This window comes from Eurypyga helias, unplaced genomic scaffold (genome assembly GCF_000690775.1).
Source record: "Eurypyga helias isolate BGI_N326 unplaced genomic scaffold, ASM69077v1 scaffold15072, whole genome shotgun sequence".
Classification (NCBI taxonomy): Eukaryota; Metazoa; Chordata; class Aves; order Eurypygiformes; family Eurypygidae; genus Eurypyga; species Eurypyga helias.
The window spans coordinates 58,038-75,422 of NW_010236795.1; the positions used below are offsets into that span (position 1 = coordinate 58,038).

At 38.7% G+C, this 17,385-nt stretch overlaps 1 protein-coding gene across 1 annotated transcript in view; it reads left to right on the plus strand.

Moving 5' to 3' along the window:
- Nucleotides 1-17,385, plus strand: part of LOC104506314 (protein furry homolog) — a gene marked incomplete at its 3' end in the record, with an annotated part of 101,382 nt that overhangs the window by 57,526 nt on the left and 26,471 nt on the right. Inside the window, exons 6-16 of the mRNA XM_010147231.1 lie at nt 1,438-1,528; nt 1,924-2,003; nt 2,131-2,211; nt 3,677-3,845; nt 6,003-6,095; nt 6,190-6,288; nt 8,796-8,897; nt 13,188-13,291; nt 13,781-13,889; nt 14,800-14,886; nt 16,613-16,784. Of these exons, the coding sequence (XP_010145533.1) occupies nt 1,438-1,528; nt 1,924-2,003; nt 2,131-2,211; nt 3,677-3,845; nt 6,003-6,095; nt 6,190-6,288; nt 8,796-8,897; nt 13,188-13,291; nt 13,781-13,889; nt 14,800-14,886; nt 16,613-16,784 (1,187 nt within the window). The remainder of the gene's footprint in view (nt 1-1,437; nt 1,529-1,923; nt 2,004-2,130; nt 2,212-3,676; nt 3,846-6,002; nt 6,096-6,189; nt 6,289-8,795; nt 8,898-13,187; nt 13,292-13,780; nt 13,890-14,799; nt 14,887-16,612; nt 16,785-17,385) is intronic.

The window sequence follows — 17,385 nt, forward strand, 5'->3', positions numbered from 1 at the left end:
CCTGTTCCAGTGCCTCCCCACCCTCTCTGTGAAGAATTTCTTCCTGACATCTAATCTAAACCTCCCTGATTTCAATTTATACCCATTACCCCTTGTCCTATCACTACCAGCTCTTGTAATAAGTCCTCTCCCAGTACCCTTGTAGGCCCCCTTCAGATACTGGAAAGCTGCAATGAGGTCTCCTCGGAGCCTCCTCTTCTCCAGGCTGAACAAGACCAGTTCTTGCAGCCTTTCGTCATAGGAGAGGTGCTCCAGCCCTCTGAGCATCTTCGTGACCCTCCTCTGGACTCGCTTCAAGTGGTCAATATCCTTCTGATATTGAGGGCTCCAGAGCTGGACGCAGCACTCCAGGTGGGGTCTCATAAATAGGTGTCTTCAGGAACTCCACCCAAAATCTAATTGAAAGGCAGCTTAGCAGTGAACCAAGAACATGCTGTCAATTGATAGTGTTACAGAGAGAACATATAACTAGTCCTTTCTCCAGCTGATCTGAAACCAAGAAAACCAAAATCCATCACTGATCAAGCAGAACTCTTAAATGCATGTTTTATTTTAGGCACATGAGTATAATTGGAATCACTAAAGCTCTTAATATTTTTAAGGATTGTACTGAATTTACACAACCAAAAATCTCACAGAAATCAGTGTTAACTGCTTTGAACAGACTGCAGAACTGTTCCTTTAATGTTTAATTTTACAGAAAGTATTGTATATTTCACATTATCTTTTCAGCTCACTTTGAAACTGGATCCGGTGATCCAGGTGGATATTTTTTGTATTTGTATTGCAAGCTACTCACCTCAGACATTTATCCCTCTGTATTGTTCTGCATGGACAGGAATGCATTTAAACGTTTGACAAATCATTTTAAAGTAAAAAAAAAAAATACTGGAACAGTTTCAAAAAGAGAATGTAGTTTTGTTATGAATTCTCCTTTTAAATGAATTTTTGTTATGAATTCTCCTTCTCTGGTACTTTTAAAGCATTTTTCAGAATGCGTTACAAGTCTAAATATAAATTTGATAATACATTATACCTTACAATTATGTTTGCCTCCAAAGTGTAATTAAGAACTGTATAATGGTGTAATCAGCAAGGAAATTAAAATTAAATCCATTTGTTAGAATATAGAATCCGAAAGTTTCCATGCTTGAGGGGTGGGGTGTTCTTGAAAAAGTTTTGTGTTGATCTTCAACTGGAAAACAGAGGGAGGAAAAAGAGAATGACATTTAAACATTTGAAAGAAGGTGAAAGTAATAAGTTATATTTGGTTGATTTATCTCAGATTTTAAGAGCATATCAGTGCATTACTTCGTGAAATTCTAGACTGCCGTTTAAAAACTAGAATCCCATTATCTGTTTTTTTGTTATTGAAGAAGGCTTATAATATGAATTGTGGCACATCTAAATATTGTGTTTCCCCATTTGATTTTGCAGTGATGAACAGCAGAAGGACTATTTAATGGAGAGAAGAGATTTGGCTATTGATTTTATTTTTTCTTTAGTATTAATAGAAGTTCTGAAACAGGTATGGAGATTTAAAATTATTAATTAACTAATAAATGATGGAAATCCAATACAACTGAATTTCCATCCTTCTTTCTATTTCCATCTTTAAGAGTCTAATAAAAACATGACATACATCCTGCATGCGTGTTCATTGCTGTCTTTCTTGTAGCTTTAGGAAACACAGTATTCTGTGCTCATACAGACCACTTTGCCAAGTTTTTGGAGTTGAAGTATTTTCTTCAGTGCTTAATAAACTTCAAGTGACTGGGTCATGTCAGCTGTTTTGTTAGCTTGTTGCTGTTTCAACTGATACCTTATTTCTGTACGGGAGATACCCATGAGTAATACTAGCACTAAGGTATGCAGCTTGAAGTGTAATATGTGTACTCGTTATGTTTTATTTTGTGTTTTCAGATTCCACTTCATCCTGTAATAGACAGTTTGGTACATGATGTTATTAACTTGGCTTTCAAGCACTTTAAGTACAAAGAAGGGTAAGGCTCTTTTTCATACAAAAAATCTATGAAAAAGGATGAAAAAATTTACTTTCTAAATGTTTTAATAGTAGTGGCTTAAGCAGTATGCATTCTCAGCCAAGAATTCTCTCTTGTCTCTTGCTAGGTACCTTGGTCCTAACACTGGAAATATGCACATCGTTGCAGATTTATACGCAGAAGTAATAGGTGTTCTAGCTCAAGCAAAGTAAGCAAATTGAATGTCATATTTCCCCCATATGTCTGAAAAGTTTTATTTGCTTAGCATGTGAATATTCTGATTTTCTCACTTTCTTAAAAGGTAGTGTAGGAATAAATCATTTCAGCTCATCAGCCCTCTATTCATCCAGGTGCTCTAGACCATGGAACTCTAGGGAATCACAAGCTTTTTGCGTCTAGTCCAGTGATACTGAATAAATTCAAGTTGACTACAACAGCATTATTTTTCTTATCTCAGCAATGACGTCTGTGGAAAGCCCAAAGGGCTGAAGAGAGCTATTTTAATATTTTTTTCCATATGTTATTTTTTCTCTCACAGGGCAAACCTAAAAATGTCTCTCCTCCAACACATCAACATTTTTAAGTCTGTATCTTCAGTTATTTCAGTTTAGAACTTAATGCATTTGCTTCTGCATCCTTCATCCTGCACTTCTTAGAGCAGATGATATAAAATACTTTGTGCATCAGGTCTTAAATTCTAAATCTCAAAGCAGACCAATTCAGAAACTCATGTACCCAGTATAACATCTCATCATACGCTTACACCACAAACTAAATAGGGGTTGAAATTTACTGCCCCAACACAGTGATCTCTGTCTCCCGACTTCTTGGTGTTGCTCAGAGCTAGTCTGCTCTACAAAACTGATCAACTTAGCTTGATGTAGCCAGAAGAGTTTATGTTCCTAGAAATCATATAACTTTCAGAGACTTCAGCTGAGGCCTTACTTGGGCTTCTAAATTGGCTGGGTCAAAAGCAAAAGGGGAAGTGACATCTGGATATGGAGCTCCAACCTGACTGTCAAAGGTAAAACATTCTCCATAAATGCTGCTTTTCTTCTTGGATTCTGAAGGGCCTTGCTAAGATGTTACCACCACTAAAGGGCTTCTTCATGCCAACCTGTTTCTTTCAACTCTCCTGTGTTCACTACCAGAGGCGATTACAAAAGGTTGTTACATGCTACACCTGCCCATGAAAATGACATTATTTTCATGTCATCTCAAAAAGGACAGCAAGTCCTCTTGGATGATCTTCCTATTTGTTATTTTTATGGACAGCCTGTCTCAAAAGACACCTCCGGTAGATTTGTGGAGGAGATCAAAAATGGTCACAGACCCTCCCATCCTGTGTTGTTCTCGTTAATGCTTAGAAAAACATGTGAAGGAGTTATTCTAATGATATTGTTAGCTCTTATGTAAAAGAGGAGTGTGGCAAGAAGATAATTATAAGGGTGTGATTATCCAAAGGGGCTAAGATCACGCTATGGGCTTTGTTTTCTGAGTTTGTCAGAAGTGAAAAAAAAGTAAACAAAAAGCAGTGTGTTCACATACTGAGTGAAATGGTATTTTTCAATCCAAGCTTTATCTTCTTTAGGTTTTTCCCCATTTATGTACCTTACAATACATTTCAAATATTAATGTGGACTGTTTTGTAACTAACCGATGTGAATTCATAGATTTCCTGCTGTAAAGAAGAAATTCATGGCAGAGTTAAAAGAGTTACGGCATAAAGAACAAAGCCCATATGTAGTTCAAAGCATTATCAGTCTTATAATGGGAATGAAATTTTTTCGCATTAAGATGTATCCTGTGGAGGACTTTGAAGCTTCTCTTCAGTTTATGCAGGTAAAATTCTTAAGTACGTAACTGTGGTTCCCAGACCTTTTAGAATGGGCTCCCCTTCATCTTTACTGTAATACTCCAGATTTTCCACATCATTCCCACATGAATGTATGTGCAGCTACTTTCTGCTTGTTCTGAACCTCAACATTCCATTCTCCAGTCTCTGGAGCGTATCCTTCCATATCGACTTTTCTTCAGCCATACCCTAGTCTGTACAGACCCCTAGTCTGTGCATCTCACCCTCCCACAAAAAGAGGGTTTGTTCTGTAGACCCCAGACCTTCCACCCTGCCATCCCACAGCCGTTCCTTGTCCTGTGTCCCTGCCTAGCTATGTCTCCCTAGTTGCTCACTGCCTCCAAAGTGACTATTCCACCCTTGACATAGTTGCCAGAGAGGAGAGAAACAACCAATGCACAAAACCACAGGAGAAACAAAGAATTGAGGCAAAAGCCAAATGGAATTTCCCATGGATGTGTTGCATCCTCCCACCATGCCTGCACCCCCGGCTTCCTGTAGAGTACATTTTCTGTATCCATCTGGTTTGAGAGCTACTAATACAGAGCATAGGTTGACTATCATTAATGCTTCAAATTAACAGATTACATCATTTTGTAAAAGGAAATAAAATCTTTGTGTTTAAACATTTTTAAAAGTTCACATATCTTGTTGGTAATATGCAATGGGTTCTGTTCCCATCACCAGATTTATTTAGCTTAACCTTTTTATTCTCCTGTTTTTTCTTGGGACCACCCTCATGGCTACATGGTGTGTATTCACTCAGGCAGTAAAGTACATGTTTTGTATAAACCTCCATGTAAAGAACAGTTTATTGATGGTGTCAGTGGAGTAAAATTCGGTGTTAGATGCCTGCAAGTAAGGGTTTGACACTGAAATACAAATACACATACGTACAGACACACAGAGCCATTTGTCTAAGTCCTGAACAGGAAGCACATTCTATTTCAATTTTGCAATGTGTTTTACAGCATATTTAACATCACAGAAACAGCTAATTTTTCTTCTTACCTTACGCTTCATTTTATGAACACATCTTAGTATATGTTGACTTAATGTAAGTTAACCTGAGCTGGCTAGGTATCAAAGTTGTGTGTGTTCGGTGCACGTGAATGAGCGAATGACTGTGGCATGGCTTTATGGCACAGCACTGCTGGGATCCAGGGTTCACTGGTATTGAAATCCCTGGTAAAGCTCCCATATCATAGACTCAAAATTTGAATGCACGTGATCTCTGCCTTGCTCCTGACTACAGAATCTCAGAACTAAGTTAATTCTTATATATACTGAAGTGTAAACTGCTCTGCATGCATGTGCAGGAATAAGGGCACTGGGGACTTTCCTTGTAAAGTCAGTGGCTGTTTGGGCCTTGGACCCAGAGAAGAAGAAGTAACTGGAGCAACATGATGTGTCGTCCTCGGAGAGGTTGTACAGAAAGATGTGAGTGGGTGGATGCTTATCTCCCCTCCCTCACTTCCTGAGCCGCACAGCTGTGTGGATAGCAGTTCGCTGCATGTCTAGGCCAAACGTACATGTTTACTTTCTCAATCCCCAATTGCAGGCTGGAAGTTGTGGTGGTTTGCAACACGAGTCACTTCCCTCACATAGCACAGTTCTAGACTGACCCTTAAGGTCCCTTCCAACCCAGACCATTCTGTGATTCTACGACCCTTTATCTGCAGTGGATCCTAGCAGTGGAATTTATCCCAAAGTATTTACAGTAAGATTGTTGCTTGCCTTGAATATCGCACCAGAGAAGGACGTTCCTTTTCTGACCTCTCAGGCATTGTGTAAAGCAGTCTGTGCGGGCTATTACTCCTGCTCCTGAGGGTATACGCAGGGAAGGCATGAGGTCAGGCCCTCAGTCCAACTCCCTTTCCATCCCCAAAACGCCACTGGGCACAGCTGGAATCAGTGGCGAGTGTGTGGATTATCATGGTTAGAGTAACTGATCCTTGTTCTTGACCTATGTCCTGCCTTGTGTCTGCTGCAAAAGGCAGATTTAGAAGTTAATAGACAAATGTTTTCTGTAGGATTTGCAAGATAAAAATAGTCAGTGACACTTTATGTGCATTCAGCAAACATTTAGAGGCCTCTATTCCAGCTGCTACACAGTTTATGTTTCTTGTTTTGTTTTGTTTTAGGAATGTGCACATTATTTCCTTGAAGTTAAAGACAAAGATATCAAGCATGCACTGGCAGGACTGTTTGTTGAAATTCTTGTCCCCGTAGCTGCTGTGAGTTTATTTTTCAGGTTGTTTGCATAATTTCTTTAAATTAGATAAAACAGCTTGTGAAATAGTGGTTTATTAACTGGAAATTTTCTTTCAGGCTGTTAAAAATGAAGTGAATGTCCCCTGTCTGAGGAACTTTGTTGAAAGCCTGTATGATACAACACTTGAACTTTCCTCACGAAAGAAGCACTCGTTGGTTAGTAACCCTAAGAAGCAGAGGCTAAAATTCTTTGTCAGAAATATCTCTGGGCAAGGCTCTGGGGAAATTGCAAAATCTTATTCTGCGTTCGGCTTTATAACAAATACGTGTCTGTTTGCCGGCAAGGCTGATATGTTTGAAGAAAATAACCGTATTTATTTTATTCAGAATATGATCTAGATCAGTCTGAATCGAACAGATGTTTTCAGCTTCTGGTTCTGTGTTTATTAAATGGTTAGGTTTTCACATGCTTGTTATGTGTAAACATTAGGAGGAGAGGAGAAAGAATAGAGTTCACTTCTTGTCAAGCGAGAACAATTGAGGCATGTGGGAACAACTCTTTCACGGGGCTTAAATAATACATTGTAGGAACGAAAAGATGTATAACACATGCCCTTTTAAATCCGTAACTTGGCTACTGTGCAGCTCCCAGTTTCATGTTTTTCTTGTGAGATGAACAGTGGCACTGCAGTGTATTTTTGGAAGCATGAGTTGATCTGAATTAAATGAGGATCTGAGTCAGTTTGATGCTGGCCGCCTTAAGCAGTCTGTCTCTCCAACTGGGTCAGCACATGTCAGCAATGCGGCGTTAGCTAATCCGTTTTGAAGTCCTGGACCTTTTAAGTAAAGAAAGTTGTCATTTGTCCTCCCTCATTCTATGTGAAAGTCAAAAAGATTTCCCTCTTCCCAGCACTTCTAGCAAATGCTGGTCATTAGGGCTAGTGAATCTGCTGGGAAGGCTGCAGGAGTGTGCTTGAGCTCTCTGCCCCTGTTACACCCGTTCCAGGGGAGAGTCAGAGCATTCCCTGGGGTGCAGTCCTGATCCAGTTTGAATTCGTGGGAGTCTTGGGATGGATCTCTGATTTCACTCTGCTTGTGTTTGTGTGGCTCTATTCAACTCCACCGAGTTAATAAAACATTGTTGAAGCTGCAGCAGGGGAAGGGCTTTGCTGTACAGTTTTTACACTAAACAAAACTTCCCCAAACTGGTGGCTGTACTTGCCAAGGTCAATACTACCTGCTGGAGAAAGGATTGCACAGCTGGGGCGTTGCGTTTCATGGCTTGGCTACACATACCACACTGGGCAGTGCATAGTTAAAAGTGACAGAATAGATTCTTGTGAGGGTGTGATTAGAAATACAAACATTGGGAGGAGGAGGAGGGGAAAGGCAAACAGTTGGCAGAAATAGCTGCAGTGCATATTTGCAGGCTTTCAGGAAGAAAGCACACTCTTTAGAGTCTGATGAGGACCTTGCTTTCCAAGATTAGTGTTTTGTGAATTGATGCATCCACTATACAGGCAGGATGGGGGCATTCGTCTCACCTCATTTTCAGTCTAAAAGTGTATCATGTGAGCTAGTCGAGGTTCTCTTGATAGTGAACGGAGAGAATTAGGAAACTCCAGGAGATGGTTTGTATGTTCCCTTCTAGGACTCTTCCTTAGGATGAGTTGTAGCACTCCTGGAATGTTCTAAACTCTGTGATCCTGTGAAGTACTGAACTGTTATATTCATAATGTTAGTATGGTAAGAAATTCTTCCATGAGAAGACTTCAGTTATCATCTCCCATATGTATTTTGGACATGAAGATTACAAAAATAAAAATTGATACACCTTTGCCAGTTGCTCAAGAAACTATGTCCAACCTAGCTATAGACAATTTTTGTTCCTTATTATAGGAACAGAATTTGAGGGTTATGGTGTATTTATACTTTGAGGTGTGACTGAATTCAGAATTTTAGGGTTAATTTTGAGAATCATTGGTCTTTAAGATAAATACCTTATTTTTGCCTAATAACTTTCAAGTCCTAATGGAGTATGTTAACATGACAACTGAAACAGAAAAGCCTTGCTGAAATACCAATTTCAAAATTAATAGGTGCATTTTAGCTTATTTTTTTCAGTGTAACGTTTACAAGATGAGTGTCGAACTAGATGCTGACAGAGAGACCAGGTTCTAGTATTTGAACTTCCATGTTCTGCCTTGCTTCTTTTTCTTTTTCACTTCACGAGATATAACTACCAGCAGATCCAGGTATTGCCTATGTTTTAACAGAGTTCTGTAGAGTGTTTGGCGTGTCTCTCAGTAAATACTGTGACTGCAGATTTGGAGAAGTAATAGGCATCTGAGCATTCACAAGTCCTGACAATCTCTGTGGGCCTTGTTGTTGCTGTAATAAAGTTTATTTCCATGCTATCTTTCCTCATTTAACGGGCAGAACATAGCCCTGTGAGCCTGTAAATCTGTGGCCTGTCTTTGGATTTATTTTACTGCTATAAGTAGGCATTTGGTTGGTTTTAGTTCATCCGTAAAACATATCTGTAACAGCTTTAGAAAAAGGTTCATTTAAAATTGTACTACTTAAAATGTGTTTATGTTGGCTAACATACGTTGCACAAAATGGAGAAGTTAGAGCTTTGAGTTTACAGTAGCTCTATTAGGTTAATTTTATGTTGTGTAGATATGCAAATAATACAGTATCGACATCCATTTCCTGTTTAGGCTTTGTACCCCTTGGTAACATGCCTGCTTTGTGTCAGTCAGAAGCAGTTCTTTTTAAACAGATGGCATATTTTCCTCAACAACTGCCTATCCAATCTCAAGGTTAGTATCTTCTGGTTTTAATATTGTATTAAAACTTCAGTATGCACTGTTGGTCTGTGGGAAATCCATTTTAGGTGAATGTGCTGGATTATTGCTATTATCTGATTCCATACATAATTTTATTCCCAACAGTACAAATTCTTTAGCTGTGCAGATTTTTTCAGTAACAAAAAAGTATTCTTGCGCCTAGTTTGAATTTCTACTTAACTTAAACCAAGCATGAGTCAAACAGCTGGGGAACAGGCAAGGTTGTTGATGAATGTTGTTAGCTCGAGTGACATACCAAAACTGACCCAGTATTAAGTTGCTTCTTTTCACAAAGGCATTCTCAAACAAAGCACTTGTTACTGCTTTTTCAGAATGGAACTGGTTGCAGGACACTGATTCCGTTGTTTGATTCACTCTGTTAGGTTGCATTTTAAAAAACCCTAAACTATTTTAAGTTGTTTCCTCCACACACCCATTGTTATTCTTCTACTGTTTGTTAGATCTGGGAAGTTTAAGACCTAACAGTCCACTGCAATCTTCTGTGGTTCCTGGCCTGCACAAACTCCTCAGTAAACGTGTGCTAGTTACCATTACTGCTGCCCCATGCTTCTTTACTTGCGCAGTAACTCATGTCCCATTCCACCCCTAAAGTGGATCCATATCAAAGGATGCTCCTGTGCCTTCCTGGGAAGGCCAATGTAAGAAGCCCAGTGAAATGGTTCGGTTGCATGAAGGGCCTCCGAACTGCTGCTTGATGAACCAGTGGTTAGGAGGCTTCTGCAAATGGCACAGGTAGAACGTGCAACCACTTCCTCAGCACAAAGGCAAACTGTGGGAATCTCTGTTCTCCAAAAGTTGAATTCCGAAGGTTGTTGACATGGTATATATTACATCCTTCATTGCTGTTGCTTTCTTGCTGTACTTTGTCTCAATGAAACAATTTGTAATGACTCTATTCCTGTGTACCCTACTGTTAGAATAGCTCTTCAAAACATTCATAGGCTGAGTATTTCTTTCCAGCTGTACCTGAATTATTTACTTTTGCTGAAGAGTTATTAGAATCTTATTTGCAAAGAGATTCAGAAAATAAACATTGTTACTGCAACTAATTTTATTGGGTTTTATGAAGTTAAACAAGCTTTAGAAGAGTTGACTCCAGCTGTAGGGACCCAGCTGGGTTAGGACAAATTAATTGAAACCATCAGAGAAAATATAAGTAAATTGCTTTTACATTACCAGTTGAAAATGGAATTGGAATTCACTTTGCCACCTATAATTCATTGATGTATACTTAGATTCATAGGGCTCATAGGTTAATGTGGTGCCACATTCAATCTTTAGTTTGGGGAGAAGGTAAGGTAGCTGAATACATGGCTAAATTAAGAATGTGGTTGGCCACTCCTTCTCAGTACAGAGGATGAGATGCCACAACTATTGAAGTACACACCTCACAGTTGGAGTGTCACCTCAGAGCCCAGACCAAACTCACACAGCTGGAAGAAGAGCTAGACCAACAAGATGGAGAAATCCTTCCGTTAGGAGGGTTGTGCTGGCCAATGGCAGTATATGGGACTCCATGATCTTGTGTGGGCTCCCATGAACCACATAATGGATCAGGTTTCTCAGGAGTCTCCACACTCCATAGAGCACAGTCTCCTTCACAAAGCCATCAAGTCAAGCATACACTGGGAAAACTAAAATATTTATATTCTAATCATATTTATGATTTTAATATAAACTAGCAAATCTCTGATCTTATGGAAACAAACTTTTCTCTTGAATTAATAAAGGAGACTCCTGCCCGGACATGGAAATATTTCACCCTGGCCAAACTCTGGCCAAAGGGCATTTCATACCATCCTGTTGAAAGCGGTGTAAAAGTTAATAAGTATCCTGAGTTTGAAATGGAACATTTATCGTTAACTAAACTTTATTTACAAAAAAACTGTTCAAGGCAGGAATTCTATATAGGGGAGTCAAAGCACTGAGTTTCATTTAGCGGCAAAATTTTTCAGGGAGAGCAACGATTCCTTGTCTCCAAACCACACGGTACAAGGAGAAAGCTCCAGTACAATTTGAGCTGAGGGTGCAGAACTTACTTTACAAAGAATGGGTCAAACAATGCCTACCTCAGGAATGAATCCATGGGTACCAGCACAATATCCCTTTGGCTTGAATGGGCCAGACCTAACACCATATTACTGGAAAACAGAAATGGAGGAATTAAAGAAAATGGGCCTCACTCCCGGCAGTCCAGCTGCGCCTCCGCCAATCACAGAAGAAGAGGCAGAGGCATTGAAAAAGAAATTTCTAGAAGAGCAACAACAACGGATAAAAGCCAGCAGCACTTATCGGTCAAGAAACAGAGCAGATCCTGGCAGAGCTCTGCTACCAACTTCTCCTGCGTTCAAAAGGCCCACGTCGACGTTGACAAATTCTTCGACACCGACAATGAGTTGGACTCTGCCAACAGTGGTAAAGGAGCCGCATCCAGTGCCAATACCTCCCATTGGCAAAGTGAAGAAGATGTCAGATATATTAGGCCAAATACTCGTTGTCCTAACAGGATTACTGGCTGGGGTTTTCTTGTTGACAAAAATCCTCAAAATACTAAAGAGGCTTAAATGGTGGTGGACTTCTCAGTTTTTCGAAAGGAGACACACTGTGTGCTCTTCGAAAGGAGACACACTGTGTGCTCTCCAAAGTACTGGGCACCCAACCACCATGCATTTGCACAGAGCTTGCCCATGGACATGATTTCCTCAGGTTTTTCTCATCTTCCTCTCAATCCTGCTTTTGGTATGCAGCTTGCTGTTTCTCATGGAAAACTGGTCTACTATTTGCAGAAAGCTCCGATGATACTGTCTCTGCCCTTTTCTTCTCCATCTCTGCTGCTCTCACAGTTGAATATCTTGTCACTGAAAAATTTGGACTTGCTTATAGGGATGAATTCCTCCTCTGCCACACAAGTTCTTGTTACCTTAACGCAGTTAGCCAGTGTCTGCTGTTTTCTCAAAAGCTTTGGGGTAAGAATAAACTTTGCTAAACATACACCATCACTTGTTAAAGAAATTGAGTTGAAGAACTGGCATGATGATGATACCTACTGAAAAATGGATTGAAAGTAATCAGGTTATTAAACAAATTGGTTGTAACAAATAATATTATTTTAAAATCTTGTAAAGATTAATAGACCATATACACTTTGGTATTCCTTTTACTACTTAGTGTAATTATGTGCTACAACCATTGTATGCTGCTATAATAAACAAAAAGGATTTTCAATTTTCTGTTCCCTGTAAGGCTTTATTGAATAAAATGTATTCTCAAGGAGTTAAATGGAAATTGCAACCCAAGGACAGTATTCCTATTCCTAAGCTTCTAACAGATGCCACGTTGGAAGTTGGAGCCATATCCCATCTCATCGGCAGGTTGTCTTCCTTTCATTTTGCAGGACATAGACCAATACACATGCAAGAATTATTGGTGGCATTGGTTGCAGTTTCTTTGATCAAACCACGATCTTTCATCTGTGATTCAACATTTGTCTGCAGGCAAAAAACCAGCTCTTTGCTGTGGAGATTTGCTCTGTGGGCCAGACAAATCTTATCTTGGGTCAGAGTGTACTGGACTCCTTCAAAGTTTAACCCAGCGGATGGCCTAACGCATGGTAGATCATCTGATTGGACTGCATATACTTGCACCCCTCAGAAAGCCCTTAAAACCGCCACAGAAACAGAAAACTGAATATGACAAAAGAGACCCAAAGACAATCTTGGACTAGTTCAAAAGTTTCCAGAAATAAACAGCAGTCCAGACAGATAATCCAGTTCAGTCCAGCTGATCCCAGATTCCATGTTAATTAGGCCAGCCTAAGCATCCACAGATTTTTGTCCTTTCACTTTTGAATATGTGCAGTACATTTATTTATCTGCTGTGTTCTTCATACCAGGTCTTTGCCACAGGGCAACAGCTTTTGACAGAACTGGCAGAATCAACCGAAGATGAGGTTTTCATTTCAGAGTCAAACTGAGGTGGTTTTCAAGTAGAGATTTTAAATTGTAACATGTATCTAGTATAACTGACTTGATACTTGGGGTTTGCACAACTTAAGTGATATCAGGAGAGGTAGGTCAGATGCATAAGCATGGTGCAGCTACAGGAACGAGGTAGTGAGCAGCTGTGAGGCTGTATCTTTTTGCAGTATCGTTACAAAAACTCTGAACCTTGACATCCATTAAGAGCAGAACTTCCTTTCTAATTTATGCCTGGAGTTTATTATTACGTTGTATGTTTCTCTAGAATAAGGACCCAAAAATGGCTCGAGTTGCACTGGAATCGCTGTACAGACTACTGTGGGTTTACATGATCAGAATTAAATGTGAAAGCAACACAGCTACCCAAAGGTAAGATGCTGTATTGTAATGATAATCAGGCCTTGTAGTGTGAATGTTGCCAGTGAAGAGGTTTATAGTTCTGCTGAATTCCTTTATATTGACCCTATTGCTGTTGTGAAATAAAAAACTCAACCATACAAACAAAATACACCCTTTTGTGGCAACATTGGTTCTTCTCCGACCTATTAAAATCACTATCTAAAGTATTTCTGCTCTTGAAAAAACTGAAAATCACTCTGTGTGGTTAAAGTTAGAAATACTTTTATAGTGACATGTCATTGGCTTGTTTATTGTTACTTGTAATGTAGTAATGAAAGAAAATAATTGCACTGAATTTGTAGCAAAGCCTCAGAACGAGATACCCCATTACATTTTCCTTTCAGAGGAATTACATTGTAGTCTTTCTAAACAGAGTAGGTTTTCCAACTTGAGTTTCATGATAAGTGAAGGTCTGCAAGGGCCGGAAATGTCTAAAGCTTTTTTTTCCTTCTTTTACAGTCGACTTATTACTATTGTCACAACACTTTTCCCAAAAGGGTCCCGTGGTGTTGTGCCAAGAGATATGCCTCTAAACATCTTTGTGAAGATAATACAGTTTATTGCACAGGTATGGGAAAACCATGCGTATGTCTTCCCAGTTAATGAACAACTTGGTTTTCCAATAACAAATTAACATATAAGTAAACTTCTATTGTCTGATTTTTTGCAACCCCATTGTCCGTGTCTTTCATCTAGGCAATGATAAAATTACACATTGAGGTGGGACATACCCCTTTTGATTAACTTTACTCCACTGAAAGTGGATAAAAATGTTTTCACTTAACGTCAAATATGTTTTTTGTCAGTTTTCAGAACTACCAGCAAGCCAGAAAATGACAGGCTCTGACTGTCAGTGAAGTTCAAAATAATAAGCCATATTTTGACCTGACACTGAATGATTCCTACTCTATAGGACAAGTTGCACTGCTTTTAAAGCAGTAAGTCAGAGGAAAACGCAGTGCAGCATGTAGCTGGCACATTTAATTGTCATCAGTACAAATGGGAATTGCTAAAATAAACTAACCGCCAGTACTAGAAGTTTCATGTCTTTTATTACTTAAATTCAGAAAACATTCCCATTGAGCAAAGCGCTTAAGCACATACTTGAAGTCTCTGAATAGGAATGGATTTAACAGATGCTTAAAATCTTCCCTGAACTGTGCCATCTGTGAACAAGCTCCTTTTATGTAAAATACTAAGTTAGTAGCATAATTACCACAGTTTAAATCAAATAATTAAAAGCTTTATTTCCAAAATGGATCATTTTCTGTTTAAATGCTATAAATTTTTTAATTTGTCAACATACAGCAGTGCTGAAAGCTTAGATCTGATAATGTGTTCTGTGCACTTCTGAAATCTGTTTTTCTGTATATTTCAATAAATCCTGATTAAACTGGTTCTCAACATTATGTTGCCTTAAAGAAAATTAGCAGCAGAAGTGAGCAGCTTAATGATTTGCAGTATTTTTACTATTTTAGGAACGTTTAGATTTTGCAATGAAAGAAATTATCTTTGACTTCCTTTGTGTTGGAAAACCAGCAAAGGCTTTCAGTCTCAACCCTGAGGTATGATGTGCATCTGCATTTTTTGAAGTTAGTATATATTGTCTTGTGCTACATTTACTTTCTGGTAACATTTTAAGCATGCTTTCATCTTTGTCCAATTTTCAGGCCAAATCTTGAACTTGATTTATTGGTAAAATACATCTGTGGACTTTGATCTGTGAAATGTCACATTATGCCTGTCTCATGTTTCCTCAGTGAAGATTATCAAATGTGAAGTAGTGCAGATGTATAAAACAAAACCAAAAAGATAAATAAAGCTATTGATCGCACAGTCTCTGTATCATTCTGCTGCTATATGCAATGCCTTAAACTATATTAATAGAAAAATTAATCTTCTGTAACAACTTCGGTGTTTTTCAAAACATTTTTATGGAAAAAGGGTACATGATGCAGGAAGAATTGAAGGTCACAATAACGAAAGACTCTGTTAGTGTTTTGCCACTCTGACTGGTAAACTCACTAGCTTTAGTGTCATGAGTCAGCTTCATAGTGCTTTCCCTAGAGAAAAAAATCCAAAATTTGAAAAACTTAAAACATCAAAATAAAATTAAGTGGTAAAATGATGAAAAATTCCCTTGAAAATAATGTATTTAATTATCATTTTGAAAACATTTTCATTTGAAAATTAGGACTAAACACATGAAAGATAAAAACATTCTGTGATCATCTCATAACATATGTCTGTATTAATCTTGCAATATGAAACAGTTGTTATCTCTTCACTAAGATGTTAGAATGAGTTACCTTAAGAAATATGTTTGTTACAAAAGAAATTTGGAAAAGTAGGTGAGAATTTTACTGTCAAAAGCAGCAGAAAGCAAGCTTTACTTTGCGGATAGCTTTCATCTTTCATCAGCAGAGTAAATGAAACAGAATTCTTGAGCAGGCAGTCCCCACCACATTCTGGGTCAGTCACCACAAGTATTGACTGGGGAAGGTCCCGCAGAGGATGTTGAGTAGTTGCATTGCATGAAGCCAAGCTTATAGGGAGTGGATATAGTCCTTAGCTTCTTGATGGATCAACATCTGGAGTTCTGCTGTTTCTCAAAAACAGTGTAAGTCTGAATACAATGAAATAATAGGGCTACTTTTTGATGTACATAGAATTTAGCATTCTAAAAAAATACCCATAATCTGTGTAAATGCACCCCTGGGAGACTGTCAGCAGGACAGCCTCTGAGGTTTTTGGAATACATTCCTAAGAAACTGAAAACATTCTGGTTTTTTAATTGTTGCAATGCTAAGCCTGCAAGTTTTCCTCTGGTGAATTCCCAGAAGGCATTCAGGTCACTTAGCCTCATGTTCCCGATGTCTTCAGATTGCAGTTTCAGTGCTGAGCACCATTCCAGTCTCTTCACTCAGTACGGTCAACCCTGGGGCCTTTCGGGACAGTTACTGATCTTTTTTCATAATGGACCACTTAGGACATTTATGTTTAACTGAAGGTCCAGTTAAGATGTGTTACTGAACTCCACATCATACCCATGTATTTTATACTGAAGACCAAAAAGATATTAAAAAAAAATGAAAATACTTTGAAATAAAGTTTTTCTTTATTTTTATTTTATGGGCATTTTTTATAAAATATATCAGACTAGTCAATGCAGCAGATAGACAGGAAAACAATGCTGGCAAGTGCATAACTCAACATTTCAGAGTGACTGAAGAATATGAGTCCAACATGATTATTTGATTTTCATACTCATTTATCTTCTGAACTTTACAGAGAATGAATATTGGTCTGAGAGCTTTCTTGGTAATTGCTGATAGCTTGCAGCAAAAAGATGGTGAACCTCCGATGCCAGTGACTGGAGCTGTCCTTCCCTCTGGAAACACTCTCAGAGTGAAGAAAACGTATTTGAGCAAAACTCTTACAGAGGAGGAAGCTAAAATGATAGGTCAGTAAGGGAATGGACAGTATGGAGACTTGGGTGAGAATGGGTGTGAAAAAGTCTTGAGCACCTGAGCAGAATAATTCACTATTGTTAAGTATTCAATTGATTTCTTTATTGTAAACACTAACTTTATTGTGCATTCTAATGAAATGTGTGGTTTAGTTTGACAAATACTGCTTTTTTAATTATTTCAGGAAAAGTCCTTAGTCATGCTCTGCAAGTGGTAGCAACCGTGTGTTCTGGGGGGTTAAGTAAACAGATAGTTAAGAATTAGCTTCTTTCAGTGCTGAATAGCAGTGTTTGTTCATGGATATTCATCTCACTAGAAACAGTGCCTGTGCTCAGAAAATGTACTAAAACCTTTGGTACATTTTGAAAACCTGCAAAGATTGCTTTGATATCCTCATTTTAATTGCAGTATCTCACACCAGGTGAAACTTTCAAAAAGGCAGAAACTTTCAAATGTAAAATAAAGCTGAAGTGCCTAAGTTAGAAGCACCATCACCATGGGCTTCCTTTGTAGTCAATGTAGAGAGAGAATCCTCTGCTGTAGAAGAGCTTCTGTATCGTGCCCTGAAGTGCTTCTTTTTGCTGACAAAAAGAG